The sequence below is a fragment of the Drosophila bipectinata genome, chromosome XL (genome assembly GCF_030179905.1).
Source record: "Drosophila bipectinata strain 14024-0381.07 chromosome XL, DbipHiC1v2, whole genome shotgun sequence".
In the NCBI taxonomy this organism is placed as follows: Eukaryota; Metazoa; Arthropoda; class Insecta; order Diptera; family Drosophilidae; genus Drosophila; species Drosophila bipectinata.
The window spans coordinates 7612699-7635124 of NC_091734.1; the positions used below are offsets into that span (position 1 = coordinate 7612699).

A 22426-nucleotide genomic window follows, 5' to 3' on the forward strand; every position below is an offset into this window, starting at 1 on the left:
CTTCGGTTCGCTGAAAACGTGGGTTAAGGACACACACAACATAGAACTATCTCCGATCTGTGTATCGGAATACTGTGAATTTTTATTTGGGGTTTCTCTTAGCTTTTAATTGTCCGCCTGCTTGTCCCTTTTGGGGGCCCTTTTTGGGGTCACTTACGTTTAAATCCTACTCGGGGACCGTGGGCCACTGGCGCCCATCTGTCGTATCTGATTTGGAACGGCATCTCATGTTACTCTGGCAACTCTCTGATGAACAATATTTTGGAATTTAAAAACATTAACTTTAGTTTTTTTTTGGCTAGTAGAACTGGCTATAATTACTACTCCATTTCTGGTCTTGGATCATCGGTCCCCATTCCCGTTCCCGTTCCTGTCGCCGACTGCATCATCGAGTAACTTTTGTAAAGTTCTCCATCTTGGACAGACACAATAACCTGGTAGGTTACTAAAAAAAAAAAAATATCTGGCGCCTGTCTGCGATGCCTCTAATTTTAAATCAAATATATAATATTTAATTGAGATCGATATTCTATATACACATCGAATACTAGGTCAGTACACAGCTCTCACTTGGATACTCCTCTTACCTTCATCTTCGGCCCTCGGCCACTCTGCCACTCTTCCGTCTCTCTCACTTTCGCCTTCCGGCATGGCTTCCGTCTCTTTCCAAGTGGCGTGTACTGGACATTCTCCTCTCTTCGAACTACGAACCCCTCTACGAATCCTCCAGCTCGGATCTGTGTGCTTCCCCCTGTGAACAGAATAAATGGACTGGATCTTGGCCCGTCTATGGAGGGCAGGAAGGATCTTAAAACTACCTACTTCGCTGGCTGGCTGGCTGGCTGGCTACTTATTGTTTCGTTTTGCTGAACACATTGGAACTGCCCAGTGGGCTTTGGTTAGAAAATCGCAAGGAGCGTCAGTGAGTGGTCTGCCCTCCGGAGCGAGCCAAGACCCCGTCCCATCCCGCCCTGTGTGTGTCCCCCGCTCTCCTAAGATATAGGTATGTTACCATTGGATGTGTTGTAGTGCTTAGACGGACTCTAGTCGAATTGGCTGGCATTGAACATGGCAATGTGGCTTAAATAATCTCATCCTGAACCCCCTCCCTCCCCCTACTTGTTGTTGTTCTCCTGCAGCATGTCCTCCAGGGCTCCATTGAGGCGTCCCTTGCTCAGGGCCTCCACCAGCATGTGCAGTCGCTCCTCACGCTCCGAGTGCCGGCGCTCCAGCAGGGATACCTTGGGAATAGATTGGAACGGGAATTAGTACTTGTTTGGAAGCCACTACTGGGCTGGGTCTGAAATCCCAAAACGGATCTTGAGTGCCCTTCTACCTTGGCCTTGAGCGCGTAGTAATCCACGGGCACCTTGCGCCGCTTCTGGGTGGCGAAGGCCTCCTCCCGCTCGTTGAGGCGCTGCTGCAGTATCCGGACAGTCTCGTTGCAGGAGGCCAGCTCCCGGTCATGGGCACTCTGCAGGGTCTTTAGCTGCAACAGAGATTGGTTAAGTTGGAAGCACTCTGGTGGCTCATTCATGTCTTACGTCCTGCAGTCGCTTGTCGTGGAGCGTCTTGTAGTCGGCCTCCAGGAGGCGATACTTGTTCTGGGCCTCCTTCAAGGCCTGGCTCTCGGTGGCCGCCGGGATGTGGTCACTATGGTGGTGGTGATCATAACGCCGCTGACCTCCGCTTAGAGAGGCCCCGCCACTGGCCTGGGCATGCCCCGGTGACTGAGCCTTCAAGTCCATTCTGCTGCCTGTAGGATTAGTTGGAGTAGGATTTAGTTTGGAGTGCGAGGGTTCTTATGCAAGGGTTCATTGCGCCCCCCGAGTGGGGTGGTCCGAACTAACGGTATTCATAACACACACACACACCATTGCGTAATAGTTATGAAGAGCGATTTGCATTTTTTACACGCGCGTCCGAAATTAAAACATTTCGCTGATTATGCTGTTTATACGGTTACTAGCCATGAGGCATGCGGGTTGCGGGTTGTGGGTTGCGGATTACGGGCCATCGGCGTCCGCTTTGGCATTTACAATTATTAACAAAACAAATTTGACGGAGCGACGGCTCATTAATTAGCCACAAAAACCGCACAATAAAAAAAATCACAGCACACCGCAAACAAATACACACCAATACAGAGCCAGCGACACACACACACACACACATAGACACACTCGCTAGAAATAAAGAGACCTGATCCCCAACAGCCACTGGCCACTGGCTAGGCCGCCAAACAAAAACAAACCAGACCCGTCGTCTTTGACTTTGACTTTCGCTTTCGAATTTTCTTTTTCGACGCCAGAGAGCCGGGTGGTCGGACAGGGAGCGGGAGCGGCCAGGCCAGGCAAGAAATTCAAATCCGAATCCGAATCGACAAAAAGGTAAATAAACAAGCCCGAGAGTCAGCCCGCACAGGTGACATAACCAAGTGCCCGAGATGCGGCCATTAGTTGTGGCTCCGAACTGCGATGCGACTCCATGGATTCGGTTTCGTTTTGAAGCTTAACCCTCTGAAGGCCTAAAATGATATCTATGTATCTATGGCTTGTTAATTCCTCGTGGCCATGAGGGGGTTAAGCCCGGCTGGAACGTGTTTGTCTTGGCCATTGGCCGTGTGGAGCTGCAATTGCCGTTTGAAACGAGTGCAAAAAGTGGTCAAGAGGCCGACAGCGTCGACAGCCGTACAATGATTTATTCCAGCAATTTATTTGTTGGCTTCGGGATGGCGAAGGAGGACCAGATGGAGGACGGGGGGACCAAGTGCGGGGGTTGGGGCTGGGGCTGGGGCAGCGGCAGCGAGTGTACGTGCTGACCGGGCAGAGAAAGTCCATAAATTACCAGCCATCCATCGGCGACCGAGTGACACAAACACAACCGAAATTAGAGAGGAGGGGATTGGACTTGGATTTGGATTTGGGATTTGGGTTTCAAGTTGTTGGCTTGGAATTGGAATTGGATCTTTGGGGAATTCTATATTCTACGATTCTATTTATAGACTCACCTGCTAGACTGCCGCCGTTGCTGCCACACCCGGCGGCCGAGTCCCTGTCGCGCTGCAGCTTCCGTATGGTCTTCTTGCAGTCGTCCAGCTCCCGGGTGAGGCGCTGCATGGCCTTGTTCTTGATGGCCAGATCCACGCGCATGCTCCTCATGGAGCTCAGTAGCTGGGCCTCCTCCTTGGAGCCCAGACCCGGGCCGCCACCCGGCCCGTGGCTGAGCAGCGAGAGTGTGGACTCTGACTGGGAGATGGGCAGCTTAGAGGGCCCGGCACTGGCCAGCGGGGAGCGGCGCTGGGTGCCGCTCTGCTTCGAGTTGGGGCGCGAGGTGTTGGGCGTCGAGTTGGCCGTGCTGCTGGTGCTGCTGCTCGCCGACGGCGGGTGCAGCTGGTGGCCGTGGCCGTGGTGGTCGCGCGCATGGCAGACCAGGGCGGGCGAGGGGCAGCCTATGGTATTGGTGCTGTGGTCCCGCGTTCCATTAACGGCCTGGGTCTGGGTGCCCGTCGTGGAGCTGATGGCGCCCACAGAAGCTCCGGCCTGCCCCTCCCCGTCCAGGGGATCCGTTTGGGTGCAGTTGTTGTAGAATCTGTCGGCCCTCTTCTGCATGTAGCGGTCCAGGGTGCGCACCTGGGACTCGATCTGCTCGTTCAGCTTGGTGTTGATCTCCTGGAGGCTGGAGGGGAAGAGGGAGATGGTTAGACCTGCTAGTTTTAGGAAGGGGATATGATGGGCCACCCACCTCAGAACCTGCGTCTCCAGATCCGCAATGTGGGTCTCGTACTTGGCCTGGACCGAGTTGAAGCGCGCCTGGACATTGGCCAGGATCTGCTGGGCCTTGCGGTCTTGCTCCTTGGCGTCCGACTCCAGCTGGGCGATGCGCTGCTCCAGCAGCTTGCGGCTATTGACGTTCTCCTGGTCGTTCAGCGGGCACATGCCCGGCGTCTTAGAAGCCACTGCCGGAGGAAGAACAGGAATTAGATGAGAGGCTTTCGAATGGCTCCCGGAGATGCTTACCTATCAGGGCGGAGACCGAGTCCGGGTGCTTGCGCATCAGAATCCGCTCCATCTCGCGACACTGCCGCTGCAGGTCCTGGATCACCCGGGCGTCCTTCTCCTTGCCCTCGCCCGTCCGCCGGCGCTCCTGCTGCGCCTCCTCCAGCTCGGCCCGCAGCGACTTCTGCAGCTGCAGTGCCTCGCTCCGATCCCGGCGCGCCGCCTGCAGCTCGGACCTCAGCACCCCAGCGCACTCGTTCAGGTGCTGGACGTCCAGCTTGAGCATCTCGGACTCCTCCTGCAGGCGGCCGTTGTGATCCCGCAGGGCGCGCTGCGTCTGCGACAGGGAGTCGGACTGGAGCCGGACGGAGGCCAGGCGCTCCTCGGTGTCCTTGAGCCGCTCCTGCAGCTGCTCGATCTCCAGCTTGAGGGCGTGCTCGCGGGAGACGCTGCAGGCGATCTGCTCGATGGGGGAGGTCAGGGTGCTGACCAGGTGCTTGGGTGAGCTGCCCACCGCCTTCTCGCTGTAGCTGGCCATGGGCCTGATGGGCGGCTGGCTTCTGTAGGAGTGGCTCCTCGTCACTAGGGTGGCCTGGGTGGCCACTACGGCGTCCACCTCCGCCTCGGTGATCTCCTCCATCTGCGGGGGAAGAGTAGTGAAGTGGGAGATCAAGTGGCTGGTCGAGAAAGTGCAGGAGGGAGTGGCGGCTTAACGGTAATGAGTTCCCGCCCAAACAAAAAAGAGCTGTGCGCCGCGAGAATCGTTAATGCCATCCTCCCGAGAGCCGGTGGGGGTGGAGGGCAGGGGCAGGGGTACGGGCGGCGACACAAAGCCCCAAAAAAAAGTACAAGTGACAGAGACATGGACAATGGGACACGCGAGGGGATTTCCGAACAAAAATGGAGAACTTTTCCAAAAACAAAAGACTTAGGAAACGAACTTGGCTCAGATCTTTCGGTAGAACTTTGTGGAGAGAAGCGGGGATGCTGGGGAGGACTAGTGCAGTACTTTCCCCATCCTAACTCCTAGCCCTGATTATGCCCACTGTACCGCTCTAGCTCTATAGCTCCGAGAAGGTAATTGGGATGGTGTGGGCGTCCCCAGCAGCCGCACCAGAAACACCACCACTCGACACTCGACATCTCGACAAAAGCCGCAAAATATTGAAGAAGAAAGAAAGTTCGTGCCCCCTCCCCTGGCTCCCCCTAGAGTAGGCTCCCCCCTCTCTGGCCCATTCCCACCCATGGCCCATTGTACCACCGTACTTGTCGAGTGTGTGTGCAAGTGGCTTTTTTTTCGGCGATCGCCCCGCTGGCTATTGACTGACATTGCTGCCCACTCTCGCTTTCATCGACTGGCCGGGCGGCGGGCGCGGGCGGCGTGGCGGAGGTTCTACCTGGAAAGCCCCTTCAGCAGTGCCTCCCATTCACTCCATTCACACTTTGCGGACTTTATGTGGCTGCCCACTTTCCACTTTGGAATTACTTTGCCACCTAATTGGGATTAGTTCTAGTTCGGTGGGCCATCCTCCCAAGATGACTGAGGCGGCTCAGGACTTGGTCGGTATCCATATGGAGTGGCTGCCGGGGGAGATGGCTATTAAGGACAATTTCACTTGTTGACCCGATCCGTAGCTGTGCAATTACTTGAACTCTCGCTCTTCCTCAATGGCCGTTTGATAAACTCCACTTGTAAAGTGAAAGGAGCCGGCCAACAATAATAAACCAATACCGATACCGATTCCAACGATTCCATCGATTCCATCGATTCCGCCGGCAATTGTTTTGCCGCTGCGAGGTGCGGTTGGGAGAGCGTGGGCCGCTGAAATCATGTCAACAAGCGAATTGGAAACTTTTGCGCCGATCCAAACCCTGGCCGATCCAAAGCGGGCCGATGAGCCAGTGGCCAGAACCAGGGCTAGGTTCGAGGTGCTTCCTGATGCACTCCATAAACAACAAGGGAGCAGCACTTGGCTGAATGCAAATACTGAAGGTAAACAATTACCGAGGCAGTTAGCGGGCCATTGGGGCTACCGATTGGGGCTACCAGTGGGGCGGAGGCTGATTCAGATCGAGATCGAGATCGAGTGGGAAATTAAGAATGATTTGCCTTTTAGAGACCGCTCTGCATATAGAAAGTCGATCGGGGATCGTAATTGGGGACTAATGGAGCAAAGAAACCATGGCGTGACTAATGGGAGATAGCTGGCCGAGCCGAGCTAGGGATGAGTAGAAGCCTCTGGAGGCTAGACCCAATACCTATTATCCAATGTGGTCATGTAACTACTATAGAATGCTAATCCGAAAGCCCCCACCAGTCTATTTTCGGATTACGTTTTGCATTTTTATCCCGAAAGAAAGTGAGAGCGGGAATGTAAAACAGAGACTGCGTCGGAGGCGGAGGTGGAGGCGGAGGGCAGATGGAAAACGAGATACAATGGTTATGCTGATGACATTTGATTTGGTTATAGATGGATGCACTGGAGGAGGGAGCAGAGGAGGTGGCGGGCAGGGGCTGGGGCAGGGGCAGTCGGTCGGTCACTCTCACAAGGAAGAGTGCAGAGCAGAGCAGAGCTGGAAGCAGAGCTGGAAGCAGAGCTGGGAGCAGAGCAGAGCGGTGGCGCATTTACATACATAACACGATCCGACCGGCGGCACTTGAACGCAAGCACATATTTTCACATTTCCAGCTCTTCTGATGGCCAGTGTAAGTGGGCAGAGACGCAAGCGGAGACGCAGGCAGAGGCAGAGGCAGCAGAGACAGAGGCAGCAGCAGCAGCAGCAGCAGCAACTGAGGCACTGCCACGAGAGAAATATCGAAAATGAAATGGCAATACTTTCCCAGCGGTGGTATAAAAGCGCCACTCCACCAATGGGACATGTCTCATTACGGTTCACAGTCAGATCCCGCCAAGATGTACAACGGGAGATCGCGTGGTGGCGCAGACTCGCAACAGATTCAAACCAACAACAACAACAATAGGAGGAAGATGGGAGGGCTCCGGACAAGTCCCCTCTGGGTCATGGGCATCATGCTTCTGGCCCATCACATCCTGGGCGTGACGGCCATGTCGCTGGACCGCCTGGCGCTCGAACGGAACGAACTGCCGGCGGACGCCCACCAGCAGCCGGCCCAGGCCCCGACCGACGTCCTCGTCGACGACATGAAGCTAGCCTCAGTGCCCTCGGCCGAATCCGGTGCCGCGGACATGTTCATGCTCATCCCGGAAACGGTGGCCAGCCAGCTGGAGGACACCGAGCACGTCAACCGCAACTCCATTGAAGCCGATCCCGAGATGGAAGCCGCCGACCCGGCCGGCTCCGCCTCCGACATGCTCATGCTGGAGAGCGACTCCAGCCCGGCCCTCCAGCTGGTGGAGTTGCCCAGCGACATCACCGTGGCCGAGTCGCCGATGGACACCGAGCAGGTCCAGGCCCATCAGCCCGAGTCGATTGAGGAGCACGTGGTGCTGAAGCCCAGCAGCCAGGAGGCGCAGCTGGAGCAGGCCCAACTGGACACCGAGGCCACCGAAGCGGCGCCCGCTGCCGAGGAGGAGGCTGAGCCCGTCGAGACTGTAGAGGTGGAGCAGGAGCAGCCCGTGGCCAGCAACGATGCAGTCGATGATGAGCCGGAAGCGGCCACCGAGAGCGCCGACGAGATCATCTCGAATGCCGTGGAGGAAATGGAGAAGGACATCGAACAGGCCATGGAGGATGAGCCCCAGGAGCCTCAAGCTGAGGAGTCCCAGCCAGAAGCCGTCGAATCCCAGCCAGAAGCTGCGGAATCCCAGCCCGAAGCCGAAGCTGAGCCCGTGCCGGAAGCTCAGGCTGCCGAAAGCCAGCCAGAGGCCGAATCCCAGCCAGAAATCCCAGAGGAAGTCCAAGCCGAAGCCACAAAGGAGCCGGAGAGCGCTGACAACAACGAGGTGGACACCACGGAGGCGTCTCTGATGGAAACTCTGGTCGAGGGCATCGAGCAGGGTCTCACTGCCGCCATGGACAACCTGGTGCCGGAGGAGTTGGCGGAAATAAGCGAAAACAAACAGGAACAGGACCAGGAGCCAGAGAAGGAGCAGGAGCCGGAGCTGGAAGAATCTGCTCCAGCTGTCGAAGCCAGCGAAGATGGTCAGGAGAAGGACAAGGAGTCTGAAGCCGAGCCCAGCTTGGCGGACGAGCCTGAGGCCGAGACTGCCACTGAAAAGATTCAAGAAGAGGCTGCTCCCGAAGCCGAGGCTGAGGAGGAGGCCAAGCCTGTGGAAGAAGCCCAGCCGGAGGAGGAGTTGAAGCCTGAGCCCGAGTCCGAGTCCAAGCCAGAGGAGGAAGCCCAAGCCGAGGAGGAGCCCAAGCCCCTGGAGGAAGCCCAGCCAGTGGAGGAAGAGGCCAAGCCCGAAGTGCCGGTCCAGAACGATCCCGAGACCGAGCCCGAAGAGACAAATGAAGTGAAGCCAGTGGAGGCCCAAGTCCCCGCTGAGATCCCTGCTGAGATCCCTGCTGAGATCCCTGCCGAGGTCCCTGCCGAGATCCCTGCTGAAGCTACCAATGAAATCCTTGCCGAAATCCCTGCCGAAGTCCCTGCTGAAGTCCCAGTGGAGACTCCTGCCGAGATCCCCGAGGAAACCCAACCAGAAACCCCCGCTGAGATTGAAAAGGACACTCCAGCTGAGATCCCAGCTGAAGCCGCGCCAGAAACCCCAGCTGAGGCTCCAGCAGAAGTCCCAGCTGCCATCGCCCCTGAAACTCCAGCCGCTGCCGAATCCCAGCCAGAACCAGTGCCCCAAGAGCAACCTGCCCAGCCGGCCGCTGAGGAAGCCAAGCCCGCCTCCTCCCTGCTGACTACGATTATCCCCATGGTGGTGCCCCAGCCCCAGATCCAGCCCCTCCAGGTGCAGGACAGCGTGCTCAACTACGTCAACGCCTCGTTCCAGCAGCCGCAAGGAGACCTGCCCAAGACCGAGGATCAGGAGCAGAGCGAGTCGTCCTTCAACGCCCACCTGAGGCGCTACGACGGCGCCCAGGTGTGGCGCATCGTGGTCCAGACCGACAAGGATAAGCGACTGGCCGACGAGCTGCAGTCCAAGTATGGTGAGTGGCCAGAAGAAAGCCAGTAGAGGAGTCTGAGGACTCCCCTGGTGGAGCCCCCGGTGGAGCTCTTGTTGTTTTCTTTTTTTTTTTGTTGTTGTTGTGAGTGAAGAAGTGAATAAAGTGAACCTCTCCGCCTTCCAGATGGCCAGCTGTGGAAGGAGGTCAAGCAGGAGGTGGACTACCTGCTGAAGCCCCAGGTCCTGGCCGCCGCCGAGCGACACATCCGCGCCGCCAATCTCTCCCGCATCGTCCTGATCGACAATCTGCAACACGTCATCGAGGTGGAGAACCCGCCCGCGGAGAAGATCGCCGAGCTGCAGAATCGCAAAGGTGAGTACCAGAGGGTGAGGGGTGAGTCCGGGGCTGAGTGACAGGTGGTGTGGCAGGTGACTGCCAAGTTGAACCCTTTTTTTGAACTCTTGGCCCGAGGCCGAGGCCGGGGTCGAGGTGTCGCCGCAAACGAGCATTTAATGCGCGGCGGCGGCGAGGGGCGTGTGAAAAGTCATCAAGCGCAAAGTGGCTTTGCCATAGGAACCCGTTCTGCGGCACGTCCTGTGGCATGTGGCATGTGGCACGTGGCTGCCCCTGCTACAGCTCCTGCTGCCTGCCACGCACTGCCAAGGCGCGTGGGCCGTGTCCCGCAAGACGGGACGTTGTTTAATCGATAGCCGGCAGACGCCACCCGTCCAAGACGACAGCGGTGGCTCCTTCCAAGAAGACACCAAGGAGTGCCAGTGCCACCCACCCCGGGAGTTACAGAACTTTCCTAACACTGTCTCCACCCCCCAGGTCACCGACTCACCTGGCAGGCCTACCACCGCCTAGAGGACATCCACGGCTTCATCGACTACATGGCCAAGACCTACCCGGACATCTGCTCCACGGAGGTGATTGGCTACTCGGTGGAGAAGCGTCCGCTCAAGATTCTCAAGTAAGTTTCCAGGATTCTGACTAGGATTCCGAGCCTGTCTGACCCTTCTCGACCCTTCCAGGATATCGAACGGTAATGCCCGCAACCCCGGCGTTTGGATCGACGGCGGCATGCACGCCCGCGAGTGGATCAGCCCCGCCACGGTGACCTTCATCGCCAACCAGCTGGTCGAGGGCTGGGAGGACCTGCCCGAGCACATGCGCAGCATCAACTGGTACATCCACCCGGTGGCCAATCCCGACGGCTACGAGTACTCCCACACCACGGACCGTCTCTGGCGGAAGAACATGCGCGCCCACGGCCGCCAGTGCCCCGGCGTCGACCTCAACCGCAACTTTGGCTACAAGTGGGGCGGCAAGGGCACCTCCGCCAGCCCCTGCTCCCAGACGTACCGCGGCAGCAAGGCCTTCTCCGAGCCCGAGACCTTCTACATCTCCAAGTTCATCAGCGGCTTCCCCCGCGAGACCTTCCAGGCCTACCTCTCCTTCCACAGCTACGGCCAGTACATCCTCTACCCGTGGGGCTACGACTACCAGCTGACCCAGGACAGGGCGGATCTGGATCGTGTGGCGCGCCAAGCCGGAACGGTAAGACTCCCTCTGATGCCTCATCTTCTTCAAAGCTAATCCCCCCTTCCTCCACCCTCCTCCCCCTCAGAGCATCACCAAGTCTACGGGCGTCAAGTACACCGTGGGCTCCTCGGCCACCACCCTGTACCCCGCCGCCGGAGGCTCCGACGACTGGGCCAAGGGCATTGCCGGCATCAAGTACGCCTACACCATTGAGATGGGCGACACCGGCCGCTACGGCTTCGTCCTGCCCGCCCGGTTCATCCAGTACAACGGCAAGGATGGCTACACCTTTGCCGACACCGTCGCCCGGGCGATCGCCCAGGGACGCGGCAAGGCGGTGGCCCGCAATGGAGGCGCCAGCGCAGGCAGTCGGAGGCGCCACCACTAGAGCTCCGAGCACTTAGTTCAATGCGATGCAATGTCTAGCAACGACCTATGACCTTTTTTTTTTTTACTACTTATATGGAAACTATTTATTTATTTATTTATTGTACTTGTAATTAGAAAAATTGAACACCAAGACCCTTGAACGAACAGAACTCATCGAAATAGACTGAAACCTGTTTATTGTAGAGCGTGGACGAGGCTTTCTTTCGGGGGGGGGGAGGGGGGGGGGATGATGTTGGGGAACTCTTTGGCCACCCCTCGCCAAGCTTCATAGCCCGGCTGGCGAGTAAAAGTCGCAAAAGTAAAACCATAAACATTGGAACCCAAAATCCATCGCCTCGTCTCTCGATATGCAAATGGGATGACCTTAATTGGCGAGAATCGGAGAAAGACCGGCTGAGGGCGATGCAGAGGGGGTGGGGCGGTAGTCTGAGAAGAATTGGGAGCACGAGATGCCGTTAGATGCGGCGTGTGGCCCTCCGATCGGCCCAGTCACTTCAAATCCCCGCCAGCTTCCAAGGCGAACGCAACACATTATCTCAGAGCCACCACAAGACTTCCCATACACCATGCACCTCCGCCTCTGCAAGTGGGCGTGGCTGCCCCTGATCGCACTGCTAATGGTCCGCCAGACCGTCGAGGGTGGGCGGAGCAGCCACCTCGAGCTGGGCCGGGCCGACAATCCGCTAATGAGGCTGCCCTTCTTCGGAGGCGGGGTGGGGCACCTGCTTCGGTACCTGCACCCGCTAGCGGTGGCACCGGGCACGCCCCCCCGCGGCCGCCTCTCGGAGCTGCGCAGCGAGCTGGACGCCAACTATGTGAGCTACCGGGGCGCCCAGCTCTGGAAGCTGAACTTTAACTCTTCGCGCGCCTCGTCCATGGTGGAGGATCCGGAGGAGGATCAGGAGGAGGAGCTGGCAGAGCAGGCGCCATCTTCCTCGCCAGATGAGCAGTTCAACGAGGTGGTGGCCCTCTTCGGTGAGTCACTGATTACCAAATAGCATGGCTGGGCATGCCCCGAAGGGCCGAGAGAACAAAAGCCACCAAAGACGGGCCAGTCCGGCAGCCACAGTACAGTGGAGGCCGAAAAAACAGAGCCCTTGGCCGGAACACGTTTGGGAGTCGATGGTGGCCCACTTTAGGTTCGGACTCCAAACCCATTAAATTCGCATTAATTTTCATAAATTGAAGAACTCGAGAGACTTTGACGAAAGAGACTCCAGAGTGATCTTAGCCTCCCGGCCGGCACTGTGGCTTTGGGAGGGGTCAGGGCAGGTCAGGTCGGGTCAGCACTGGCTGGCTGCTCTCACGCATAAATTTGGCATAAATCAGACCCCCGGCCTCCCAAGAACCGCTACCCAAGAACTCCGGCCCCGAGCCGAGTGACAGAAAGACAGGTGCTTCAGTTTCGAACCGGATTCGGACACGAAGATGCGTCTTCTGGAGGTGCTGCTGCTGCTGGCGCTGCTTATCCCCAACTGGACTGGGGGCCAGGTGCTGCTCTGGCGGAGCGTCTCCGTGCCGGAGCTGAGCGGCCTCTCGGGCCTGCCCCTCGCCCTGCTGACCCTCAACAGCAGCGAGCTCTATGCCGCCACCTTCGAGGGGCTGCAGTGGCTCTCGCCCACGGACCTGCGCCGCTACGACATCTTCTCGCCGGGCTCCTCCTTCCAGATCAATAGGCGCTATCGCAACGGCAGCCACGTCCAGCGCTACTACGGCCACCAGCTGTGGAAGGTGCACGAGACGCGGCTGGCCCTGCCGGCGCTGAGGGCCTTCTGGAGGCACTTTGGTAACAGGCCAGAATGGTCCAGGATGCGTAACTCATCCCTCTTGTCTCCCCATTTTCAGGCAGCGAGGTGTGGAACATCAACCAGGACGGGATCGACATCCTCATCGAGCAGCGCAACGTGGCGGACGCCAAGAAGTACATGGAGAAGGTGGGCTTCAGCTACAACATCATGATCGACGACATAGAGGCGGCCATCGACGAGACCTACGTGGAGGTGCCGGCGGTGGAGCACCCCCTGGACTCGGTGCGCAACAACTCCCTGCCCTGGCTGGAGCCGGAGGGCACGCTGATGAACTGGCGGCGCTACCACGACCAGGCCGACATCCAGCAGTTCCTCCAGCTGCTCCTCGAGAAGAACTCTGACCTGGTGGAGATCATCCAGATAGGGGTGACGCGGAACAAGCGTCCCCTAGAGGTCATAAGGTGGGTGGGCCACAAACCAATGACCTTCTCATCCTCCAGCCCCTTTCCAGAGTTTCCAACGGCAACCCGGACAACTTGGCCGTTTTCGTGGACGCGGGACTGCAGGCCAGGGACTGGCTGAGCCCCGCCGCCCTGACCTACGCCATTTCCAAGCTGGCCCATCTCTGGCCCAAGGCCAAGGGTCAAGGTCAAGGACAGCGAGAGGGCCGGGCCGAGAAGGCCATGCGCCGCATCGACTGGTACTTCCTGCCGCTGGCCAACCCCGATGGCTACCAATACTCCCGCCACACCGACAGGCTGTGGACCAAGAACCGGGCCTACGACTCCGCCAGCGGCTGCTATGGCGTCAACCTGGACCGCAACTTCGGCTATGCCTGGCGCGAGGGCTCCACCAGCAATCCCTGCAAGAATCTCTACCGCGGCGCCCAGAGCTTCTCCGAGCCGGAGAGCCGCGCCATCCGCAGCTTCCTGGCCGGGATGCGCGAGTACCTGGGCGCCTACGTCTCCCTCAGTGGCTACGGCCAGTCGATCACCTATCCCTGGGGGGACGCCGACTTCGTGACGGAGAACCAGCGGGAGCTGAAGCAGACAGCCCGACGAGCGGTCCTCGCCCTGCGGCGCCTCGACCAGGCCGAGTACTCTGCCGGCACCAGCTACCGCCAGAAGCTGGCTCGGCCCGGCAACTCGGCCGACTGGATCCAGGACCAGATCGGACCCCAGCTGGTGTTCAACATGTTCCTCAAGGACCAGGGTCGCTACGGCTACCTGATGCCGCCCCACTACATTGTGGAGTCGGGCGAGGAGGTCTTTGAGTTTCTGCGCGTCATAGCCCAGCAGTTGGAGTGATCTGGAGTATCCTCCAGTTCTAGCTCAACTCTAATTTTATTCTTTTTTTTTTTAATATTTATTGAAAAATTTAAAAACTAATAAATTATATGAGAATCTATAGAGGATGGTCTGTGTAGGGGATCGGCAGGGGCTGGTTCCTATTCAGGGAGGTATAGAGGGAATAGAGCTAAGAACCCTGGAACCCTGAGAGATATGGTATATTATTACCCCCTTAGTATCTCTAGCAATAGTACCTATACCATCTTAATCCCAAATCATACTATAGTTAGTACTGCCAACCAGAAAAGAAGAGAAACCTTCACTCTTCTTGGACCTGGGTAGCATACTTTCAGGGCTTTGGCGAAACTAAAGCTCCGGCTGTCAGGTTCCCCTCCCGCTGGTCAGAGACAGCGCCACTTGGCCGAGGAGAGAGCGCAGCACGCCGCCGGGGACAGTGGCCACGAGCGGAAGCCACGTGTGGGATACCAACCAGAGCCAGGGGCAGAGTCAGAGCCAGGGGCAGAGGGAAGAGCCATAACTAGAGCCAATCCAAGCCAATATTTCGCAATCGAATCGCTTTCCGCCGGCCGTTAACGAGCTTATGTAAACCTGGCCAATATCAGATGGCGGGGTGGTGGGGCAAGGGGAGACCAGAATAGCTCTGGTCGCCAAATAGAAAGCTGCGAGAGCGACTTAGAAGAGAGCGGGCGCGGGCGAAGAGAGTGCCAGCGACTTTCACTTTCAATCGCGTTTCAGAAACCTGTACCGCTGTATGATATTTTGATTTTTTGATTTTGAGCTCTTGTTTTTCCACCCCTCCCCCACCCCCCCTCACCTCGGGCTGCATATTTGATTGGATATCGTTTGGGGCCTGCATGTAGAAATTAAGCGAAAGGCCTCGGGGAGCTCCAGAAAGAAAGTATTTCGCACAAAAAAAAAAAAAAAAAAGATAAATAATAGGAATGGCGTCTAATGGCGCGACGGCCAGACCAAGCCGACAAAGAGAAGTCGCCGCTAGCGAGTGCTCACTGTATGCTCTCGAGAAAAAAAAGGGTTAAAAGTGAAAATCTCAACACTGGCCACTTGAAAGAAAGTAAAACCCGCCAAGTGGGTCAAAAATCGCCCAGTCATACCATCTCCGACAATTGAGAAGCAGCACCTTTCCACTCCCCAAGTTTCCAAAAAAAAAAAAAAAATGTTACCAAAGCCAGAAAAACAAAATGGAGTTGCCAACCTAGTTCGATTGTCTCTTTGGACTCCACCATTAACGATCGATGACGGGGCGTTATCAGGGAGAAACCCTCAAGATGAGGTAAGCTTTCTACTGATAAGCATCCCGCGACTCTGTCTGAGATTTCCCCCTTTGGATCCATCTCCATTTAAGAGAGAGACTGGCCATGATATTGCTCATACGCCCTGTAGGCCACCCAAGAACTGGCGGGGGGAAAACCCAGCAGAACAGATCAGAACCCCAAGCGGAGATCTCGGATGGTCGTGACTTAACCCGTGACTCATGGGCATCGCAAAACAGCTTTGCAGCCGGCACGCCGTTGTCATCCGGCGGGTTGGCAGCCCATTTTTGGATTGTCTTTGAAAGCGTAAGTGCAGTTTTTAAATGAGACCCCCCTCATTTGGGGGGGGAGTGGGCAGATGATGACTGCACAGCAAGAAAGTCCCTTCAGATCATACCATGGTAGATACTATCCATTTATGGCCATTCCAGCCCCCTGTTTCTGACAGTGCAGCACTCTGCACATGTCCTCTCCCCCACCCCCCTGGGCCGATGCAGGCGAGAAAGAGACAACCTGCCAGTGCGTATAGAGTGAGTGGCTCTCTCACAGCTGCTTCTCTGGCTCTGGCTATGCCACTGACTGTGCCTCTGCCGCAGCGCTGCCATTTCCATTTCCATTAACGCGGCGATCGCTCCAAAGATCGGTCGACGGTCAGCGCGAAATTACAACAGTCGGTTTGCTCTTCTTGTTATTGTTGTTATTGTTGTTGTTGTTGTTTCTGCTTCTGTTTCTGTTTCTGTCGAGTGTGATTCTCGGCTCCGCTTGTTTGTGTTTTTTTTTTGTGTGTTGTTGTTGTTGTTGCTTTTCGGGAAGCGGCAATATAAAAATTGAAGCGCATACAAGCGCAGCATTTAGTCGGGCTCCACCATCCAGCAAAGAGCCACCACCACACAGAAGCCAAGGCCCCCCCCTAAAAAGCCGGACACCCTCCTCCCCCCCAACAGCAGCAGCAGCAGCCGGCCATCAGAAGCATCCCACCAAGAGAAACGGTAAGTCAAACCTAAGGGATACTACAGCCAGAGGGGGGGACTGCCCCCCCTTCGGGCGGATGAGGAAGTGCCGACCAATTTCCTGCAACGGGTTTTCGGGTCTCTGGCCATTTCGGTTGAAACAAGTTTGCATTTCGAGTGTTTTTGTTTCGATTTCTGAGAGGAAAGTGAAACAGTTTGAGGGGGAGGGGGAGCCAGAGTTTGACTAAAGGGATTCGTTACGATTACCAGGCAGTTAAGCCAAGAGATGCGACCCAGAAACCTCCCTACCGGAGGGAGGAGGAGGAGCAGATCAACGGGGCACGAAGGTCGAGGTGCGAGGTGAGCAGAAACCGAAACGAAACCCAAGATGTGGCTCTACTCCACATTCAGGAGAAGGAGAACCAGTTCTCGGCGACACTCGGCTCTCGAGTACTTGGCGGTTGGTTGGTGGCCGGGGAAGTGCCACTTTCTGCCTGGCCCCGGCCCGGCCCAGTCCGGCCTGGCAATAAAAAGAAAATAAACACAAAAATACGCATCCCATAAAACTCAAAACCTAAAACGGGCCAGGGAAATTAGCACAAGAGCGTTAAAAAAAAAACAAATGCGAGGAAGAAGCATGGTCTCCATCTAGAGCAGGGCAGGGCTCCTCCACCTCCAATCGATCCCCCGGATTCAATAGAGTTTCGAGTTCTGAGACGCACTAGCCTGGTGCTGGAACGAAATTTGAATACAAATATCAGGCCAGTGCCCACCCCCGGAACTGGAACTGGGCATCGATCGATCGATCGCCACTAGAATCCGAAAAACAATGCAAATTGGTTGAGCCAACAGCATTGAACTCCAGGGGGACTATACTATATATATAGATACTATAGACAGTAATAGCCCTGCTGGAGACTGATATTGGGCCAACTACCATTAGAAGCTATCTGGTTTTTGTAACTGCCGCCCGCCAATGTCAGGGGAGGAGAAAAAAAAACACACAGGGTTACCCGACCTATTCATTCAGTAGATAGCAGTGCCACTAGCCACTATATAGACATTGTCAACAGAACGGATGTGTTTTTTTTTTTTGTTATCGTGATAATTGTTGTATTTTCACTGGCACGAACTCGAGTTGGCTTTTAGTTTCGTTTTATGGTCAATACCTGCTACCTGAGTGGGTTTTTAAAAACAAACAGTGCCTGGATCCTAACTACCAGGACGGAACTAGGACTTATTGGGAGTTAGGGTACTTATTTTAGTGAAATTTAAATTTTAAAAATTAATAATTAACAGCTTTGACAATTAAAATAGACCCGTTTGTCCGTCAAGCTGACACTCGAACTATACTCCAAGCTATAAATACTGTGATTTGTGTGCAAAACTCAACAAGCCATAGCACTTTGAAACTTTGAAACACGGAGGCCATAACCTGACAACAAAATTGCTGCTCATTTTTCTCGCGAATCGCGTAAATTTCTACTTAAATAGTATTGTTTAAAGTTAATAAATAATAGAAATAATACGTAGCTTTGATAAGGAATGTAATTTACATGACATTCTCCCCCCCATTCATACTTTCTACACATGTACGTAGAGTAGCAGGCCTCTTTACACGCACTCATTACTCTCTCTCTCTCTGATTAACGGTGCTAGGTGACTGCTAGGGAGGCTGCGGTCGTTAAGGTACATCCCATAAAGTGCACTGATTAGAGATGTATCTTTTCTCTTTCTCACCTGTTCTAGCTACGGTCGTTGGGGGTTAGCCCTAAAAGTGCACTGACTAGAATTTCTCTTTCCCCCCATGTGCTTTAGCTACGGTCGTTGAGGGCTATAAGGGCTAGCCCTAAAAGTGCACTGACTAGAGATGTATCTTTTCTCTTTCTCACCTGTTCTAGCTACGGTCGTTGGGGGTTAGCCCTAAAAGTGCACTGACTTCGTACCTGTTTTCTCCGAACTCTTTCCCCCCATGTGCTTTAGCTACGGTCGTTAAGGGCTATGAGGGCTAGCCCTAAAAGTGCACTGACTATGTCTCTTAACTCTTTCTCAGGTCTTCCTCCTAACGGTTTTTACTAGGGACGCTACGGTCGTAAGGGGCTCGCCCTAAAAGTGCACTGACGGAGTTTCTCGAAAAACACGTGTATTTTATAGAAAAACTAACACCCAAACGTTTAACTACAATTATCGTTTAAAATCTTATTTTTTTAAAAGAAAAAATAATGGAAAAACATAAAAACTTACATAAAAACCGCATAATTATTTTTCTGCGGTCGTTAGGGGCAGGCCCTAAAAGTGCACTCACACCCTCACGCGAAAACGCGAACCGCCGAACCCGAAACTTATCATTTTTTATGAAAAAATCCATTTGACATGGTCAAGTCTAAGATTTTTAAAGCCATTTTCAATATTTACTAGGGCTTTTCACTTTTTTTACGGCACCAAGTTGGGAATTTTTGAGCTAACACCCTCCCACACACACTCTCGCGAGCGCCCTGCACATGTTCTTCCATTACCTCGTTTGATATCTTTTCATATATATATATGGGACACATATTCGGCATAGGATTTACAAAAACTGATCACTAAAGAAACTCAAAAACTTTCGAAAACGGAGGACGAGCGACGGGTTGAAAAAATACTTTGATCGTGGCGGCGAAGCGAGGGGAAGTGTTGTAATACGCCAGCGGTAGGGATGGGGCGGACGGTCATACCAAAAAGGGAACTTTACGGATTTTCCAATACCGATAGTTCGTGGGCGATAGTGGGCTGTTGGCGCGAAAGCGCATATATTTAAATATTAAATGATCGGAAATGTGTCATTTATAAAGCATACCTCTTAAAAAATCAATACTAGCCTTTTCTAGGGTATAAAATAACCCATTGATCGAATTTAATTGATTGGAAATTGCAAATGGTTTTTATAGGAATATCGACAGCTGATAAGAACCCAAGATGACGACAATAACAGCCCAACAGTTCCTGGGGCTGCTGGTGATAACCTTTTTAGGAGCATCGGCCACCGGGAGTGAGGTCACCTCGAACGTGACTCTCGACGTCAACGAGATACCGCAACGGTACGACGAGGCGCAGCTCTGGAGGATCTACAACATCTCCGAGGGGTTGCAGCAGAAGGTGCCCGTGGGCGAGGTGCTGGAGAACAAGTTCGGTGGCAACATCTGGAAGGAGAACTCCAAGTTCCTGGACATCTCCATCTCCAGGGACCAGTTGAAGGCTGCCCGCAGCTTCCTCTCGGCCCATCGCCTGGACGCCGAGGTTCTCTCAGACAACATCCAGGCCATGATCGACGAGGAGATGATGGAGGGGATCAGGGAGACAGCTGCCTCCGACGGCAGGAGAACCAGTAAGTGGACTCTTGTAGAACGGGGTAAGACATGTTTCTATCTGGCTTTACTCCTTCAGAAAAGGCCACGAGGAGCAACATGCACTGGAAGGACTACCACGACCTGGAGACCATCTACGGCTTCATGCGGGAGATCCGCAGCAAGTTCCCCAACATTGTGCGGCTCTACACGATTGGCCAGACGGCTGAGGGTCGGGACTTGAAAGTGCTCAGGTAAGGGATTCCCAATAAGAGCAGCACCCAGAAGTATGCTCCAGTTTTGGAGCTATTCATTGCCTTCTTTTGGGCACTCTTGGGTGAACTCCCAGTCCGATTCCATAACCATCTTTTCGGCCAATTCCAGAATCTCGGAAAACCCCCGCGAGAACAAGAAGGTGTGGATCGACGGTGGCATCCACGCTCGCGAATGGATCAGCCCGGCAACGGTCACCTTCATCCTGTACCAGCTGATGTCCAATTGGGAGAACCAGCCGGCCCACATCCGCGGCCTCACCTGGTACATCATGCCGGTGATGAATCCCGATGGCTACGAGTACAGCCGCACCACCAACCGTCTGTGGCGCAAGAACCGATCCCTGTCTCGCCGCTCCCAATGCAATGGCGTGGATCTCAACCGGAACTTCGACATCGGCTGGAACGGCTACGGATCCTCGACCAATCCCTGCAGTGACACCTTCCGCGGTACGTCGCCCGCCTCCGAGAAGGAGACCAAGGCAGTGGCCGAGTTCCTTTCCAAGCGCAAGTACAACCTGGAGGCGTACCTGACCTACCACAGCTACGGCCAGATGATCGTCTATCCGTGGGCCTACAAGGCCGTCAAGTTGAAGGACTCCCCTGTCCTCCAGAGGGTGGCCAGCCTGGCTGCGGACCGGATTGCCCAAAAAACGGGAAGCACCTACCGGGCGGCCGTCACCCACGAGGTGCTGGGTGTTGCCGGCGGTGGCTCTGACGACTGGAGCCGTGCCGCTCTGGGCGTTAAGTACGTCTACACCGTGGAGCTGAGAGATCGCGGAGCCTACGGCTTCGTCCTGCCTCCCCGCTACATCAAGGACACAGCGCTGGAGGGCTGGACCGTGGCGGAGACAGTGGCCCAGGCCATCAAGCCCAGCTCCGACAACCCATAACACCATATCTAATCGTAACTACTATCCCAGCTATTTTTTTTCGTGCCCACCAGGAGTGAATGTGGCCACAGTGCGAATGAGTCCTAGAACGACTGCCTATTTATGTTCGGTTGCGTGTGCCTGGAGCAGTCAGGTGTGAATGGTCAGGTGGGTGGGTATCAACCGTGTCCCGCCGGACACACAATAAACAAATCCTACGCTATTTATTACTACAGATCGGAGTCTCTCTTTTATTACGGAAGCCTGCCCAGGAACTGGGTTCGGACTTACCGTGTCCTCGTCGTCGTCCGTGTTGTCCTGCATCTGCAGCTGCAGCTGGGCCAGGGCCGCCGTGTGGGTCTCCATGTCCAGGTCCAGGTCCTTGGGCGTCGACTCCTCCGAAATGACCGACTCTGACGGCAGGTTGTCCACGAACTCGGCAAACACCCCGCTGGCCTCGGGGTTCGGGGTCTGGGCCAGGGATGTGGGCGAGGCCGAGGACTTGGAGCAGGACCGGGGCCGGGTGATGGTCGTGGCGTAGGTGGCGGTGCTGGTGCTGGTTATGGTCGTAAAGGTGGTGGTGGTGGATGTGGCTCTGCTGGCGACTGCCACGATAGCCTTTGGCGGTTTGGAAACGGAAATGGGCACGTGCTCAATGCGATGGGTGTATCGGGTGTTCAGCCGGATGCTGCTGTGCGGCGAGGAGAGGGGCGATGAGGACGCTTCTCCCACTGCGCCTGCTCCTCCTCCCCCATCCTCCACTCCCTTGACAGCCTGGTCTCCGGCCGCCTGCAAATCTGTGGCGATGCCGCCCAAGCGCAGCTGCTGCTGAATAAGCCGTTCCGCCTCCTGCAGCAGCTCATCCACGGAGCGCATGTCGCTGCTGTCGGACAGGCGACTGACCTCCTGAAAAATGCTCTCCGGGTCGGGGTCCGCCAGGCCGCAGTCCTGCTCCTTGGCGAGGAACTCCATGATGCTGCTGTTGCTGGCGTAGTCCAAGGACTCAACCTCCACGGCCGCTGCCACACCCACAGGACGTGGGCAGGGACCTCCCTGCTTCTGGGGGCTGAGCACCTGCGACATCCCGACGATCCTGTGCCTGGACGGTCACGCGCTTCCTGTTTTTTTTTCTGGCTGCGTGCGTTCGGTGCGTCGGTGTGTGTTTGCTTATTGGTTTGTTTGTTTGGTTGGTTGGTTGGTTGGTTCTGGTCGCTGCAAACCACAAAACAAAATTCGTTTTGTTTACTGTCCGAGGGCTGGCGCTCTTTCCGGAGTGCGCGCAGTTTGACGGAGTTAGCACGTTCACTGGTCGCGAGGGTAGAGAGCACGGGACTCAGCGAACACGGCACATCCTCGGTATTTACCACTTTTTGTGGCACAAACTGGTCGCAAACATTTCCTTTTGGGTATTTGACAGAAATCGGTGTGGCCAGAGGTTAGCAACTGAAACGCCACCAATCGCGAGGAGTCATACTTATCAGAGGAGCGCTGCCACCCCGCGCAACGACGTGCTGCCACCCCGGGTCAAGGCCAATGGTGTGCTGCTGGGTGGGCGCCAATGGGGAGCTAAAGGTTATTAGGGTTCTTCTGGAAAAGATTAATGACATAATATATTCAAAAATCTAAAAACCTTGACCTTTTAAAGTTTAATAGGAACCAAAATTAAACTGCAACTTTTAATGTTTTTTTTTTTCAATTTGAGTTTTA

At 55.3% G+C, this 22426-nt stretch overlaps 4 protein-coding genes across 5 annotated transcripts; 3 read left to right on the forward strand and 1 right to left on the reverse strand.

Annotated features, from left to right (window-relative positions):
- Nucleotides 1-41: 41 nt before the first annotated feature.
- Nucleotides 42-22165, reverse strand: LOC108122774 (centrosomal protein of 162 kDa). Of its 2 annotated transcripts, none has more exons than XM_017237530.3 (7): nt 21011-22165; nt 4020-4638; nt 3745-3958; nt 3011-3678; nt 1545-1756; nt 1337-1489; nt 42-1241 (listed from the first exon to the last, which is right to left on the reverse strand). In XM_017237530.3, exons 1-7 carry the CDS (start codon nt 21800-21802, stop codon nt 1116-1118), a joined length of 2784 nt encoding a protein of 927 aa, XP_017093019.2. In that variant the 5' UTR covers nt 21803-22165; the 3' UTR covers nt 42-1115. The 2 variants fall into 2 exon arrangements, with proteins under 2 accessions (XP_017093019.2, XP_070135366.1); XM_070279265.1 differs by lacking the exon at nt 21011-22165 and adding an exon at nt 18497-18771.
- LOC108122773 (uncharacterized) lies at nt 6863-11134 on the forward strand. The gene is made up of 5 exons (XM_017237529.3): nt 6863-9080; nt 9222-9410; nt 9870-10011; nt 10073-10598; nt 10669-11134. Exons 1-5 carry the CDS (start codon nt 6878-6880, stop codon nt 10969-10971), a joined length of 3363 nt encoding a protein of 1120 aa, XP_017093018.2. The 5' UTR covers nt 6863-6877; the 3' UTR covers nt 10972-11134.
- LOC108122775 (carboxypeptidase B2) lies at nt 11540-14028 on the forward strand. Its single transcript, XM_043210183.2, has 4 exons — nt 11540-11948; nt 12421-12759; nt 12819-13182; nt 13233-14028. The coding sequence occupies exons 1-4, from the start codon at nt 11540-11542 to the stop codon at nt 14026-14028; spliced, it is 1908 nt and encodes a 635-aa protein (XP_043066118.1).
- LOC108122777 (carboxypeptidase B) lies at nt 16030-20954 on the forward strand. The gene is made up of 4 exons (XM_017237534.3): nt 16030-16291; nt 19180-19616; nt 19676-19829; nt 19960-20954. The coding sequence occupies exons 2-4, from the start codon at nt 19208-19210 to the stop codon at nt 20738-20740; spliced, it is 1344 nt and encodes a 447-aa protein (XP_017093023.2). The 5' UTR covers nt 16030-16291; nt 19180-19207; the 3' UTR covers nt 20741-20954.
- Nucleotides 22166-22426: the final 261 nt, after the last annotated feature.